Source organism: Pezoporus wallicus, unplaced genomic scaffold (genome assembly GCF_028554395.1).
Source record: "Pezoporus wallicus isolate ANWC-B61680 ecotype Strahan unplaced genomic scaffold, APGP_CSIRO_Pwel_v1 contig_4816, whole genome shotgun sequence".
NCBI lineage: Eukaryota > Metazoa > Chordata > Aves > Psittaciformes > Psittacidae > Pezoporus > Pezoporus wallicus.
Window position 1 is genome coordinate 2,196,964 of NW_026640990.1, and position 16,553 is coordinate 2,213,516.

The window sequence follows — 16,553 nt, forward strand, 5'->3', positions numbered from 1 at the left end:
CTGAAGCTGGCTCATGTTCATTTTCTCATCGACCAACACCCTCAAGTCCTTCTCTGCAGGGCTGCTCTGAATCTCTTCTCTGCCCAACCTGTAGCTGTGCCTGGGATTGCTCCCACCCAGGTGTAGGACCTTGCACTTGGCATGGTTAAACTTCATGAGGTTGGCATCAGCCCACCTCACAAGTGTGTCAAGGTCCCTCTGAATGGCATTCCTTCCCTCCAGCGTATCAACCGAACCACACAGCTTGATGTCATCGGCAAACTTGTTGAGGGCGCACTCAATCCCACTGTCCATGTCAGCGACGAAGATGTTAAACAAGACCGGTCCCAATACCGATCCCTGAGGGACACCACTCGTTACTGGTCTCCAGCAGGACATTGAGCCATTGACCACAACTCTTTGTGTGTGGCCATCCAGCCCCAGTCAGTTTGTTATCCACTGAGTGGTTCACCTATCAAATCAATGTCTCTCCAGTTTAGAGACAAGGGTGTCATGTGGGACAGCCTTCAAGACCAGGCTGGGAGAGGCCTTGGCTGATATGATTTAGCATAAGATGTCCCTGCCCACAGCAGAGGGGTTGGAGCCAGATGATCTTAGGGTCATTTCCAACCCTAATGGTTCTATGATTCTATGACAGTGTTGAATGCTTTGCACAAGTCCAAGTAGATGACATCAACTGCTCTGCCCCTGTCCATCACTTCTGTAGCCCCATCATAGAAGGCCACCAAATTGGTCAGGCAGAATTTCCCCTTAGTGAAGCCATGCTGGCTGTCACCAAGCACCTTGTTGATTTTCATGTTCCTTAGCATGCCTTCCAGGAGAATCTGCTCCAAGATTTTGCCAGGCACAGAGGTGAGACTGACTGGTCTATAATTCCCTGGGACATCCATTTTCCCCTTCTTGAAAATGGGGGTTATATTTCTGTTTTTCCAGTCATTGGAAATGACATCTGACTGCCATGATTTTTCAAATATGATGGACAGTGGCTTAGCAACTTCATTCACCAGGTCCTTCTGGACCTGCATATGGCTTTCACCAGGTCCCATGGTTCATTCAGTGTGTTAGATTTAATGAGTATTATAGCAGTTAAAATCTGCTAGTGACAGAAGACTCCTTGCCAGTCCTTTCTTAATATCATTGCTTTTCCAAAGTAGTTGGTGGATGTTTGCTGAAATGCCCCCCCTGCAGAGTAGAACGTGTCAGTCTGATGATCACGTACTGATGAACGCAGTTGGCTACAGATTATTCAGGATCAAGGCAGCAGGAAACCAAGGGAGGAAAAAAAAACACCCCAAAACCAAAACCTTACAACTGCTCATGTATGAAGAACTGGTGTTTTTATCTGTATAAACTAAACATATAACCTCTATCCAAATAGACTGATTTTGCCCATTTATTCCTCCATTTGGAAATGGTAGACCAAGCTGTGTTCTCTGATCTTAGTCTCTGACAGTCAAATGGAGAGGAAAGGGTGCAGAATATTGTGCTAATAATTTGCAAACACTGAGCCTTATAGTCCACATGAGATGTAGAAAGTACCATGCCACTCAAGCATGATGGAGCAATTTGGAGGTGTGCTATGGAATTTCGCCTTCCTAACTCCCAGCAGTATATAAAAATAAAGTGTTAAACTAAAAAAAAAAACAAAAAAACAAGCAAACAAGCGAACAAAAAAACCCAATCCAAAGCACCAGAAACCAAAAACCCAAACCCAAAGCAATTAAAAAAAACAAACAACCCAAACAAAAAAATCCACAAAGAAATAAAAAACTCTTTAGGATTAATTCCTTCTTATAGGGAATAATCCTGGCCTGATCATAAGGAGATCTTAACCCTTTTCATGAGTTTGATGTAGCTGAAATGGTACCATGGACCTTCAGGAGCTGACTGTTCACTTTCTGAATTACAGCCAGGTCCTAACCCATGAGGCAGTTGTTTTCCATTCCCAGTGAAGCCTTTGCAAAACAAACCACCATGATTCCATGATAAATTCTAAATTTATTAAGTTTCCATTTGTTGCGTGCACATATTGAAAACAGAAGTATAAAGTTATCACTTTCCATGTATTTTAATGCATTAAAACTCTATCAGATAACTTTCATGAATTTGCAGGATATGGTAATTTTAGTTTTCAGTTTAGCATGGCTTTCAGCTGCTAAACCTTTAGTAGAGGTTAGAAAGAAATTGGGCAACGTTAAGAGGAGCTTGACCATTTTGATTGTAACAGTAATCAGATTATATGAAAATTATTAATTAGGAAACTAATAATATTCAAATTAGGTGATATCCAGGCTGCAACAGAAATAGGCACTGAACATCTGGTGAGTCTTAATGTCAGACATCAAAAAGTCGTTAAGAAAGAGAAAGTAGCAGTATCTGTCTAAATTCAATGATGTTCAACTTTAGTTTTTAAATCTCTATAGTATAATTTGTCTTTTAAATTCTCCAGTCCTATTATTTATGCAGAAGATTGCAACAAATATCTGCTTATATTTTTAAAACTTTATATTTGCAGCTTATTTTCATCTTTCTACTGGCATTGTCACACTAAAATTGTAAGTGCAATTATAAATAGTAAAAGAAACTTCAACCCCCCCCCCCTTTTTTTTATGTTTTATTGTATGTGTATATGTAATCCTGTTCATTTGGCTGAAATGAATTGTAAACCACAGTGACCTTTTAGTGCAATGGGAATGATGGATAGGTTGGATAAAAAAAAATAAAAAAGGAAAAAAAATTAAGATATGAGACTTCAAAGACAGTGGCAGGTCACAAATTCCTTTGCAGTAGTGAATTATAAAATCAGAAACAAGGAAAATTTTTGAACTGTTAGAGTATTCTCAATATTTTTCTGGTTTGTAGGAGATTTAGGGTTTGTTTATGATTTTGTTTGTTTTTTTTTATGTGTGTGTTGTTTTGGTTTTTTTGTCTTCAGAATCAAGTCAGAAATGTTAATGAAGAAACAGGCTTGAGGATACACTTCAGTTTGTGTTGGATTTTTCCTTTCTATTCTTTAGTAGTAGCTAAAATAATTTACGTCAGTATTTCCATGGCACTCTTCAGTGTCCAGTTCTTTCATTTTCACTGTCAACCTTGTTATCTCTTTTCATGTCTCTAGCCCATGGGACTACGCACTTCACTAAATCCACTGCGAATTTCAGATGATTCAGTCTCTTCTGAGTAGGCTTTTTTTTTTTTACTCACCATCTCTCCCAATTGTCATCAGCGTGCTGCAAGGTTCAAGAAGTCTTCCTCCTGACGTTTATCCTCTATCAACTAGTCTATATTAATTTTAATATTCCTTTTCTAGCTTCGGCACTTAAATTGTAGCATGGTCACTCAAGGGAAATATTTTTATTGCTTGTTGTTTATTGCTATAGCAGTGCAGTCTTATTGCTCCTCCCTGTATCTTGTACAACAGAGATTTAAACAGACATTCATTTTATTTGGTAGGACTTTTCCTAGTTGGGGCTGTGAAAGAGTACTTCTGTACACATAGGTAAACCTCTCAACATTGTAGAATCAATAAATAAATCATTATTGCTTCAGGTGGAAATGAATGAAATGAATGACTGCTCTATAAGAAGAGAGTAGGGGCTCCACTCTTTAAAAGTAATTTTAAATTGTATGTTTCAATCAGTAAATTGTAAAACAGAAAAATTGAGATTATATAAATTCATTTGTATATGTATGATCCCATTGTACTTGCATGAAATAAAAGAGGATATATCAAGGATATGTGAGAAGAAAGAACAGGAAAATGTTGTGGGGTGGTTAGTTTTTTTAATTTTTACTGTTTTTATATTTTTTTAAATTAGAAGACTTGATAATGGGAGGTGAAATAAAGCATAAATCAGGATGCTATTAGAACATAACCAGAAACTGCAGAAACTGGTATTTTTAGTATTAGATTCTTTCTCCATAAAAAATGAGGGAAAAAAAAAAAAAAAAGACCCTGCTGTATAAAGAATGTAATCAGTGACCTCCTAACTCTCAAGAGCCTAACTTCAAGTACTCTCTTTTTCTGGTGATAAAGCACATTTTGCTGGTCATTCATTCCACTATTTTGAGCAAAAGAGATGTGTTCATACAAACAGCGAATACTTGTTTCCAGGGGAAAAAAAAAACAAACGATTCTTTTTCATGCGAACAGTAGATAGTGTAATAGAGCCTTGGAGTTGCCTGGGATTTGAGGTTTCAAGTCCTGTCACTAGATACACACAGCAGTGTTTCTGGGGACATGTCGAAAGAAATGAAGTGTGAAACTGTATCTACAGCCTCTTGCTAGAAGGTTTGGAAATAAGGGTGTTTCCAGCAGTTTACATGGCTGTCTCATTTCCTGAAGTTTACAGCTATATTGTCTGCGCTGCTGTTGAAGTCATTGTGGAAGTCATTGTCAGAAGATGCATCGATGCATCTAAATAAATATTAAGAGTGAGAAGGAAGAAGGTGCAGAATCTGAATCAGTGACCGTGAGCAACCGTGAGCAACCTCAAGATAGTAAAAGGAATGATTATATGAGTGAATGAAAATATTTGAAGAAATACCTGAACTGGAATGAGATTCATTTTTGCTAAAATGAGGAGATTGAGGTGATAAAAGAACAAAAAAGTCAAAGCTGAAGAAAATCACCCAGTGTTATTTTGCTTTCCAGTGATTTCCAGCTGGCATTCTTAAGTGATCTTTGAGAGACCTGAGTCACATTCTCCTGACAATGTCTCCTGCCTTACTCCCACATCCCCACAAGTTATTAATTATTTTAACCAAATATATTTACACATAAGTAATTGAAAATAGTATGTAGCATCAAAGCGGCATTAGCTATACTTACTGCATGAATGAGGAATATTCATCTTCATCTGGTCATTTTTTGTTTAATTACAGTACATGGAAGTTATCTTAAAACTATAAAGAGGCAGAACTTGATATGTTGTGTCCTAGGAATAGAAACTTGGGATTGCTTCTACCTGAAGTATGGAGCAGAATAGAAGATAAAAATAAAAACTTTCTACATTTATCTGAAAACCTGTAGCTGGTTCATCCAGAGTTCAAGTAAACTTTCCATGCCTCTACACTAAAACAGCACAAGGTTAAACTGCTTTCAGGAACTCAGAAGATTTAGATGATTTTTTTTTTTAGGCATTGTAGTATGAAAATAGTGTATATTTACTAGTTAAATTTTTATTTTTTTTTTATTTTTTTCCTGCATTGTAGTAATCTTTTCTTAAGGTGATGGTTCTGTTTTCCCTTCTCCAGCTATTCCACAACAATAGGAAAATTAGAAGTCAGTAATTATGTAAAAATCTTGTCGTTACCTGATTGACGGATTGTTAGATACCTGCCAGTAGCATACTGTCCTATGCTTTCTGGCATGATTTCTTGTACTCTTCCAAGCCATTGCTTTATTTAAAGTAAGCGAAATTAGCACAGTGTCTGCTTCTGTGAACCAGCTTAAGGTGCGCATATTTGCCAACACCCTCAAAAAACTATCAGTACCTACGTGGTGCTGCTCAGCCAGACATGTTCTTCACAGTCTTTTCTAAACATAAAGTTTTTCCCGATGACATTTGGAATTGCCTAATTCCTTTCCAGTAAATTAGAAGATAGAAGATAGTAGCTAAGGAATTAAGTTAATTGGGGGGGGATAGACCTCTTCAAATGTTAATCTTAGGGTATATTGGAGTTCCTAACTGGTGTTCACATTAATTGCTGTCATTGGAAGATAAAAGTCTATCAGATTTCTCGGGGAGTTGCACTGAAGCTTTGTCTCTGAGTCCCACAGTAAAATTTCAATTTAAATTTACCGAGGCATATAGTTCAGTTGTTTTATCTACTCATACAATTGTGTGAAGGAGATGCTATAGTACCCTCCAATTTTATATATATGCAAATAAGGCCCCCTTAGTGTCACCAAAGTAAACCGACAACCCTGAATACTACAATGTGCAGTTTTGTGTCCCTTGTCCAAGTGCATAGGTATCTTTGAGCACAGATTTCAAAATAACTCTCTAGTTAGTTATGACTAGAATTTTTTATTGAAATTTACTCGGGATGGTTTTGACTAGTAAACGAAGGGCTGTTAATGTATCTGACTGCTTTTATTCAAATAAAGGTATTTTAATTGTATTTTTTGGGGGGGTACACTAATGGAAAGTGTATGTAGCTCCCGTTTTCCTACTATCCTTTTCTATAGCTGAATTTTTAATGAGGGAGCACAGTTTTCCTAAAGCCTGTGAATATTTCTCTTTGCTGTTGCTCTACAGAAATAAGTAAAGAGAAGAAAAAAAGCTATTGTTAAAGGTGGTTGTTAATTTCAAATGGAATGCTTCAGTGAAACCTAGGTAATTGCTCTTGTGTCTGGGCGCATATGAAACAAATCGGGCATGCTTGTCAACAGCAAGTTTACTGTGCCTTCAGAAAGTCTAAATATGCAGTAATGGGCATAAGCTGTTAAAATATCAGGGTTGTAGTCTGGAGAGTAGTTACTTGGGAGAACTGGTTAAACCAATCTTTCTACTTGTTTTTTATCATTGTATTTAGAAAAAAGGCTTCATATCCAAGAAGGGGGAAGTGTGTTCTCCACAACTGAAATGTTTGTCTTGATTATCATCATAGGAGTAAATCACAGTGTGCAGTAGCTATGTGAACACTTACATGTTGAGAGATTTTGTACGTGGGAGGAAATTTGGCATTGAGTTTTCTTACACAAAGCTAAATCCACACTTGAATGTTTCCATGATTAAGGCCTAAAACATCTCATTTTTCAGTCTGTTAAAATGTATTACTCTTATTTACAATGTGATGAGTGATGAGTGGAGAATCTTTTGGCACTAATCTTGGTATAGTGTACCACCACAGTGTTACGAGTTGTCTTCTCAGTAATCTTTACTCATTATGTTCCAAAAGCATGGAGCTAACAGAGAGATATCTGAGAAGGTTTCAGCTGATGACTAAGTAAAAGCAGATTCATGTTTTTATTCTCTAGCATGTTGGTTGTTGGGTTGTTTTTTTTTGTTGTTTTCTGGTTTTGTTTTGTTGTCCCTCTTTTTTTCTCTTCTTTTTTTTTTTTTTCCCCTCAGGAATCAGAGTCATATTGTTAAAGAATGGAGTACTTGCATTTGCTGTCTTACTAAAAGTGGTCATAATGCAAATGAATAATTGGCAATTGATTTTTTTTTTCTGTTTATTTATTATTGGCATATTTGTACAAGAGGGACTAATTGATGGTCATTATATGTGACATGAACTTAGTTTTTGTTTTCAACTCCCTCCAACTCCCTTCAAGAGATTTATTATCTCAGTAGGGTTTCTTCTCATCTTGATTTTAACAGAAAACAGTGGAGAACAGAGGAGTCTGTCATTGATTTTTGTATCCTCTTGCATTTTTTGTGTGGTTTTATAGAGGCTGCATTGCAAGAATGGGCTTTAAAAGAAGTAGGAAATTGAAGAGTACACAATTTTTCTAGTTTTCCTAATACAAAGAAATTAAACTTTCGATACCACTATCCTCATTACAGCCTGATAAGTAAGGACACCTTGTAAGTAAAATAAAGATTGGTCAGGTGGTCCTACTTTCTGGGTTCTGAGATAAAAATATGCAAACTGTTGTCCTTAGCTTGCCAGCAGGTGACCAAACATTAGCCAAGTAGTTCAGGATGGGCTTGCCAGGGCAGGTGATCTCTGTGCTGCTCAGTACCATGCTCAGGCTCCATGTTGAGTTGGCATCTGCATGGTGCATGTGGTGACACAAACCCTTAATGATATTTCCAGCCTGGCGTTGACTCGGTCAGAGACTCATGGTGATAAGGATCAAGACAAGGTATGGATTCAGTGCCCCTGTACTACCTTGTACAGAATGCTCTGAAAAGAGAGTGATGGAGTGAAACCGTGGCATCTGCCAAAGAGACATCTAGATTTCTCAGTGTAGAAGGTTCAAGAGAGTAAAAAAGTGACATCAGTAAGGACTTGATTGTCCAAAATCAGAGACTGGTAGAGAAACAGTAACCTTAAAGACATTTCCCATTTCCTTAGTGAAGACTCCATCCTTAGATGGTGTCAGCAACATGAAAGCTGGCAGCTCTGATGACCTTTTTGCTACTTTTGTGCCCAGGGCACCTGGCTTTTAATTGAACCTACAGAAGTACTCCATTGAGAGAAGGTTTCGCATACAGAATTGAATTATTACTTGTTGACATGTAGTTAAGTAAGTATAACAGCAACTAGCTCCTATAATGTGTATTTATAGTATATACTTTATTATATGTACAGGCATTTGTAAAGTACATTGAGATCCTTAGCTGAAAGGTGGTGTATAAATGCAAGCAATAATTATTGTTACGTATATAAAAAAATAAGGACTTTGTGCCAGTAGCCTTTCCTCAAGGGCAAATTTAATTCCTTCATCTCCAGTAGTTTTATTGCAGTCTCTCTTAAAATCAGAATGTGTAGTATTTAAGAGGGAGACTTACTCTGTGATTCCATTAAAATCAAAGGGATGTGCTTCCACCTGGACAGTTAGATACACGCGCACAGAATGAATCTCAAATTCTCAAGTTAACTTTTGTTTTTCTCAGAATGAGAAGATATATTTTATGACTTTCTATTTGAGGCGTTTCCTTTGCACATTTAGGTTGTTTCAGGATGTGCTTATTTTTATTTGCTTATTCCTAGTTTAGGGTGACCAGTATTATTTATTAAGGACATATTTCATGTGTCAAAGTACAGTAACCAAACTTACAATACAGTAAAAGCTCCTTAACAGTAACAACTGCATTTCTGTTAAAACAGACAATCTTATAATCCCAACACTATTAATTTGGATGCTCATGTAAAATAACATGGCTTTGGGAAGGTGCATCTCAGCCCTCTAAAAGATGTAAGATATATTTTCCAAATGTACTGATGGATAGATGTTTAGAATTGCTTGTACTCAGCCGTAGCAAATATTAAGCTCAGTAATTTAATGCAGTAATTAGTATAGTTTAGGTGATAGAAACATATTGTTTAAACTTAGGATATATGTCATCAAAAGCACAGTTTCTGTCAATGCATCAATTTTGTTTTTTTTTCTCAGAAGATACAGCAGTAACACTGAAAAGTGTCTTTAAAAGAATTTTAACATATTAACAGCAGTAGTGAGGTGAGAAACTATTACATCTTATTTGAGTGGTTTACCATTGGGCAAAGAGTTGGCAATTATTGCACTTGGAAGAATTAAATGGATGATTTGAATAGAAATGCTAGTTTGTCAGTCAGTTTCAGTTTTACATCAATTGTAGCATATGTCCACATTTTTTCCAACAGCAATGAATTTCCTGCGGTGGTTTCACTTTGTACTTCCGAATGTGAAGTGTTAACGTCCAGCAGGAGAGGCCTGTGGTTGACCTTTCATGCTAAATGCAAAAGGGCTGTGTAGCCTTTAAAAGGTTTTTGTGCCTTCTGGGCCTCCTGGGAAGCTCCAGTTATCTTCAGACTGAATCATCTGGTTTGGGTATGAAGCAGCAGTTGTGCAGAATAACTTTTAAATATTTTTAATAGTGATGTCTGCCTTTTATGATAAGTTGAATCTGAAAACATCTGTTTGTGCATGCAACACATCTGGCTTTATGGTGCATTATGTCCTTTCCCCATCTGCTCAGGAGTGAAAATTACCAATATCTATGGTTTGCTTCTATTCAAAGTTCTTTTCATAATTAAAAACCTGATAACAAAGTCGACGCAGATAGTATAACTGCCCAACAAAAATTTCTGCAGCCATTATACAAGTTTCGGCCTTTGATATAAGGGGTTCTGAGTAGACCTTCTCATTTGATTAATCATGATGCTTGTGTCAAGACAGCTGTGGTAAGATTTTCAGTTTCAGCAGAGAGGTGATCAAATGTCATCCTGTGAGCTAGACTTAAATGGCAAATCAATGTTTTCTGTATTTTTCAAAGTTTACATTGCTGATAGCCTGCTTTATTCTTTCCAGAATTATCTGATTTCTTGCTTTTCCCTCATCTCTTTAAGAAGAAGCTACATATCTTCTAGGTCTGTATGCCAGTATGTAGTGCCCTTTTGGTCAGGCAGTGCAGGTGCTAGTACATTGCTTTGTGTTTGATCAATGTTAGTAGAATTATCCAGGAGAGAAAAGTGTAAAAATGGGAAAGGAGAGAATCCAGTGAGATTCTGAAAATATCCAAGTTAATATGCTGAAGGTGAACTCATCTGGATGCTCATAGTTTACACTGCTTTAAAGGGAAACTACTGTTCTGAGGAGGAGAAAGCCATTGGGGGTTACAATGTGGAAGTACACCAGGAGAAAGCCATTGGGGGTTACAGTGTGGAAGTACACCAGGGTAGTGCCTGGAAGTACATAAAGACTACACCTACCTGAGGAATACCATGCACTGCAAATTGTTAACTGTTGGGAGAATGTTAAAGGGAGGTATCATTCCATGGCTGCTTCTCTTCTACGTTCTGTTTGTCAGAGACATATGGAGCTCAGCAGAACTTCTCATCTGGCCTCATCTAGTACAGGTATCTTATCTAAGCTGAATAATAGAAAAATTCAATGTAATTGGTTTATTGTACTAGCTATTGTACTAGCTATTATATGTACTTGCCTAGTAAATAACTTACCCAGTTACTGACTTATTTTCTTAGAAAATAAAGAAAATGGGATATAATTGCAGAGGTGTTACTGTGAGCTTTGGTGTATATAAAAGCATGCAAAAAGGCAAAGACTTTTTAGCAACAGGGTTTTGAAGTGAAAATTAGGAATGAGGTGACTAAATCACAGACATTGTTTTGAAAATTTGAGTTCTAATATTTGTAGAAAAATTATCTGGCTGATATCAATTATATTAGCACTGATTGTGGGAATATGCAGGCAGACACATGAGGGAACGTGGTAGGTGGGAAAGAGATGTGACATGTTTGAAGAGAGATTGTAAGAACAAAGAAAAAAATACAAAAGTAGAAAACATACCTTACTAATATCACTTCCGTTTTGCACTAGGATCCAGTGAGCATCTACATTTTAATATTAATGTGGTCATACCTATTGTAGCAGACTTTCTGGTCTAATGACTTTGAACAGCTGAAATCATATTGTCAGTATTTTAGGTTCAAATTTTCAGTGCTTTCTCAAAGTCTGGCTCTTCTAGATAATTTGGACAAAATAATTCCCTTTTGGAAGCATAAATAGTATTCTCTGCTCTATTGTTTGAAGGGAGAGAATTTTGTTGTTAACTTAAGAATAAGAGCAACTTCTGAAGTATGCCCACTTTTAGTTTCCTAATATACTAGAGTATATTCAGATCCTTCAAGTATGTTATTATCTGTAGCAAGGACTCAAAATGTCCTTCAAAATCGTTCACTGAGAAAGCTTACAATTCAGCAGGTGTCTAATCATCAGGATGGGCATCTCTGTTTCTAACACAAATTTTATTATTCTTGATTTCTTATGTAAACATATTGCAGTTGCAAAAATTAGGAATGAGAGCCACTGTAAAGATAAAATGAATTAAAGCCATGAAACTGAAATGGAAACTAGTTTCAGAGTGCTTATAGGTTATCTTCCATATTGGTGAATCCTAGAATGTTTATTTTATTCTTTCTTAAGAAATGGAAAAATAAGTGGGAAGTATTCCATCCAATTTGCAGTTAAGAGAGAGAAGCCTACAATAAAGCAGAGTATCTTTGTATTAAAAGTAAAAAATAGTGATTTTTTGTCTTCTCTTGGAGCTTAATTACAAGGAAAAATCCCTTGATACTGTTTCTAAATTATTGGAAAAGGTGAATAAGTGGGTAAATACTAAAATAATTAAACTCTTTTCACTACTTTATATATATCACCAAGCTGGTGCTCAAATAAAACTAACACTTGGAGAAAAGTATGAAGTGTAGAGCCTACAAGCTGCAAACAAGAAAACCAGAAACACCAGCAATTCCTACCTGATCTAATTGTTTTTCACACTTATTTTTTTCATCTTAAAAACTTGTAAGTATAGGTCATTTGAAAATAGAACTTAGTGACAATACTTCAGTCCTCACAGAACTTACTTGGTGATGGATAAGAATGAAAGTATGTGTGAATTTTATTTCTTGGTGCTTCTTTAGCCTTGCCTTCAGCTCCAGCTTGGTACTTAAGTTTGCTTCCAGCTGTTTTCTACCCAAAGTAAAATGTTTCATGGCCATGTGCTGCCTCTATCTCTGTCAAGTGGGGTTAGGAACTGGTGTTGAAAAGAGGATATAATGTGCTCTACCTCCTGGAAATTTCTTTCTACAATGAGCCATCCTTAAAGGCCAGCTGTGCCCAATCACACAGCTGTTTCACAGAAAAATAATAGCTTAAAGCTTAGTGTCAAGGCCTAGAATTGGATTGTGTGAATTTATGAAAGATAAATTCTGTGGTAGACTGCAATCTTTTTTTTTTATATATAAGCAAGATTATGGATAATAAAAGAATTATTTTGTAGATGGCAATAAGCATATAGGTAGCTAATGCCACATTTAGTACTATTCTTACATTTTTGTGTTCTAGTCAACCAGTGCAGTGACCAGCCGAACCTCCAGCAGGAAATAATACACTTTTTATTCCTTATAGTTCAGTATTTTTTATGGTGAGCACTAGTTTTGTAGTCAGAGTGACAAAATTAATATCTTAGCAGTGCATCAAGGCTTTCCTTCCTTCCTTGTAATAGTTATCTCTGCAATTGCCTCATTTTTCTGTTGTCAGACCTGAACACATGCTGTATCTGCCACTTAGGAAGAAGGCTCTCAGTCACAGAAATTCTCTCTCCAGCCACATGTAACAGAAGAGATACAAAGTTCAAAAGAAGTTTGCTTTTCTTACGAAGCTCTAGTGAGTTAGTTCCAATTCCAGCCTAATTTTACGTGGTTGTGCTTGACACTGGAGTATTATAAACATATCCAATTATTATATGGTTTTACAGATCACTTTTAGAGAAGTGCTTGCCTGAGTGCATTCTGTATAGGGTACATTCATTTTCCTTCTGAGTGCAGGTGTTGCATCATCTTCAAGAAACTGATGTTCTCTACAGAGAAATTTTCAAATATTGTCTCTGAAATTCTGCATGTTGGACATGTGAAAACCAGGTAGGCAATTAGATGATTAAAATAGTACTATGTGATTTTTATGGTTGAATGTAGACTACACCTGAGTAAAAGCAACTAGTTAGAAAATTGAAGACAGAGATAGCTGTAGGTTGTGTAGTTACAGCAGACTGGTCTTTCATTTGTCATATGTTCAGACAGAAGTGTTTGACTGTGATTGAGTTTGGATTTGCTGTACTTTCCTATAAAGTAAGAAATAAATGGGCACAAGGAATTATTAGTAACAGTTCAGGATAACTCTCTAATGCTAAAATCTGAACTTTTTAATAAAAGGCCACTGTTGAGACTACAAGAGACAAAGTACATTATTTTAACAGACAAAAGCATTTATAGAATCCTTTATTTTTATTAAATTCTCTGAATTTTACAATTTTACAGCTCCTTGGGTGCTGAAGAAAATAAAGAATTAACTGTTCTAAATTATGAGAAGTGGAAAGAAATTTATTACTGTTTCTATGAATATTTCTGTTTGAGCTGTCATTGAACGAAGCTCAATTTTTCTTTTATGTTGCATGGATTTGTGATCTACTAAATGGAGGAGAAAAAAATGAGGGCATCAAGCTCACTTTCATATGTGATATGTAAAATAAAATAAAACCAAGCCTAATTTATTACGATTTATAAACAAATGCTCTTGCATATGGCATATGTTTGTGCATTTATGTACTGATATATTTTAAGAAATTATTATCCTGTTAGTAATGGCTGCAAATAATTATTTGTGAAAAAATTCCATTCGATAGGCACCTAAAATAGTCACTTCTGGAAACACTTCTCTTCAGTTCCTGCTTCCTCCTCTGAATTCCCACCAAGCCTTCTCCTCCTCCCCAGTGTCATGTAAGAACAAGCATGTCAGCATTCAGGAAGATACAGCCATGCAGTTAATTCTAATTGCCAACACTGAATAAATTCACATTCTCTTCTATTTGTGAAAAACTGACAGATTGTGCTTGTACACTTGAGCTTGGACAGTCTCTTCCATCTCAGTTTGTTTTATTCTCAACCTGGGAAAAGTCTGAATTCTTTCACTTTTTCAAACTGGGAAATAGTCTGTTTTCCTTGGGGGTAAAAATTTATAAGGGAATACAAGATATCCTTCCAAGACCAAATATTCTTACCATATGCATCGAGTATTTTGCACTGGTCTGCAACAATTATTTCTAACCAGTAGTTCAGCAGGGGAGCTGAGACATAATACAAAAGAAACATAGTAACATCAGCACAGTTACTCTTTTGTAAACAGATTTTCTTTGTGCAGTGATAACTTCAGGTGCTTGCACAAACAGACAAGTCATTACTAAACTATAAAAAGGGAATTTTCTTACTGCTTGTCAGGCACTGCAGTAATTTTGAAGGACTGAACATAATTACTACACAGCTACACAGGATTTGGAGAAGGCTGAGGTTCTGAATGACTTCTTTCCCTCTGTCTTCACTGGCAAAGGCTCTGACCACACCAGCCAAGTCTTGGAAGGCAGACGCAGGGACTGTGAGAATGAAGACCTTGCGCCCACTATAGGAGAGGATCTGGTTCGAGACCATCTTAAAAATCTGAATGTGCACAAGTCCATGGGTCCTGATGAAATCCATCCACGGGTCCTGAAGGAGCTGGCGAATGAAGTTGTGAAGCCGCTGGCCATCATATTTGAGAAATCATGGCAGTCAGGTGAAGTCCCCGATGACTGGAAAAAGGGAAATATAACCCCCATTTTCAAGAAGGGGAAAATGGATAACCTGGGGAATTACAGACCAGTCAGTCTCACCTCTGTGCCTGGCAAGATTCTCCTGGAAGGCATGCTAAGGCACATGAAAATCAGCAAGGTGCTTGGTGACAGCCAGCATGGCTTCACTAAAGGGAAATTCTGCCTGACCAATTTGGTGGCCTTCTATGATGGGGCTACAGAAGTGATGGACAGGGGTAGAGCAGTTGATGTCATCTACCTGGACTTGTGTAAAGCGTTCGACACTGTCCCACACAGCATCCTTGTGTGTCTCTATGTTGGAGAGACATCAATTTGATGGATGGACCACTTGGTGGATAACGAACTGGCTGGATGGCCGCACACAAAGAGTTGTGGTCAATGGTTCAATGTCCAGCTGGAGACCAGTAACGGGTGGTGTCCCTCAGGGATCGGTGTTGGGACCGGTCTTGTTCAACATCTTCGTCGCTGACATGGACAGTGGGATTGAGTGCGCCCTCAGCAAGTTTGCCGATGACACCAAGCTGTGTGGTTCGGTTGATACGCTGGAGGGAAGGAATGCCATCCAGAGGGACCTTGACATGCTTGTGAGGTGGGCTGATGCCAACAGGGACTGTAGGGATAGGACAAAGGGTAATGGGTTTAAACTTAAACAGGGGAAGTTTAGCTTAAATATAACAAAGAAGTTCTTTAATGTGAAGGTAGTGAGGCACTGGAATAGGTTGCCCAGGGAGGTTTTGAATGCTCCATCCCTGGCAGTGTTCAAGACCAGGTTGGACGAGGCCTTGGGCAACTTGGTTTAGTGTGAAGTGTCCCTGCCCATGGCAGGGGAGGTGGAACTTGATGATCTTAAGGTCCTTTCCAACCCTAACTATTCTATGATTCTAAGATAATTGAAAAATCTCAGTGTTTCATGTATCATCAATCCATATAGTAAGCAAAGGTATAGTAATGAACGCTAGTTTACTGAATTTAAATTAACAAAATCCAAACTAAGCTTGACAACTTCTGTCAAATACTTTGACCTATAAACAATAGTTGTTTGTCGCTGTCATTATTTCAGCACATCTGCAACATTTAGCAGTTCTAGAAGTCTGAAGTCTTCTGGCATTTTCCAGAAATGCCTGCATAGCAATAAACCTCTTGCTTTCCTCAGTGACTCAGGATTTTATACAGTAAGCAAATCTAGTAGGTATTTGTCAGTGTGATAAAATTGCTATAGACTTGCCTAAGTCACCAGCAAGACCTTCTTGAGTACACCTTTCCTGATGGTGGGGCTGGCTGGAATGATAATCTTATCAACTAAGCTTGAGTTAAAAAGGCAGTAAAGATTCTGCTGCAGTTGGCTCATCCCTAGCTTAATTTCTATTCCTTTCTGATGTTTCTCTGTAAATGGGCTATTTTCTGAAGATGAAGTTATCATATTAACGGGCATTCCCATGTTTGAATAGAAGTACAAAGCTACTCAGGCTAAATTTCAGTGTTTTCCTTTTGGATCTATTGTTCGATCATTACATTGTTGGCTCCAATATATTGTGCTTGTACATGAGCTAAATTCTTTAACTGGTGTGTTCTTGCAAGGTGTTACTTGTATCATGTCTCATATGGTGTTTTTTAGGGAGAGAAAAGAGAACTTCAAATCTATATTCTATGGCCATGCAACACCAAGGTTGGTGATGGTCTAACAGCCCTCTCAGTTGGGGCATCAAGGAATGCTACTGACTTGAATCAAAC

At 37.3% G+C, this 16,553-nt stretch overlaps 1 protein-coding gene across 4 annotated transcripts in view; it reads left to right on the plus strand.

The window, feature by feature from the left end:
- GRID1 (glutamate ionotropic receptor delta type subunit 1) overlaps nucleotides 1-16,553 on the plus strand; it is a 592,171-nt gene that overhangs the window by 337,283 nt on the left and 238,335 nt on the right. The window contains exon 2 of one of the 4 annotated variants that reach the window (XM_057421474.1): nucleotides 10,470-10,518. The exons of the other annotated variants lie outside the window; for them this stretch is intronic. Within the exon in view, the coding sequence (XP_057277457.1) occupies nucleotides 10,470-10,518 (49 nt within the window). The remainder of the gene's footprint in view (nucleotides 1-10,469; nucleotides 10,519-16,553) is intronic. 4 annotated transcript variants of the gene reach the window in all.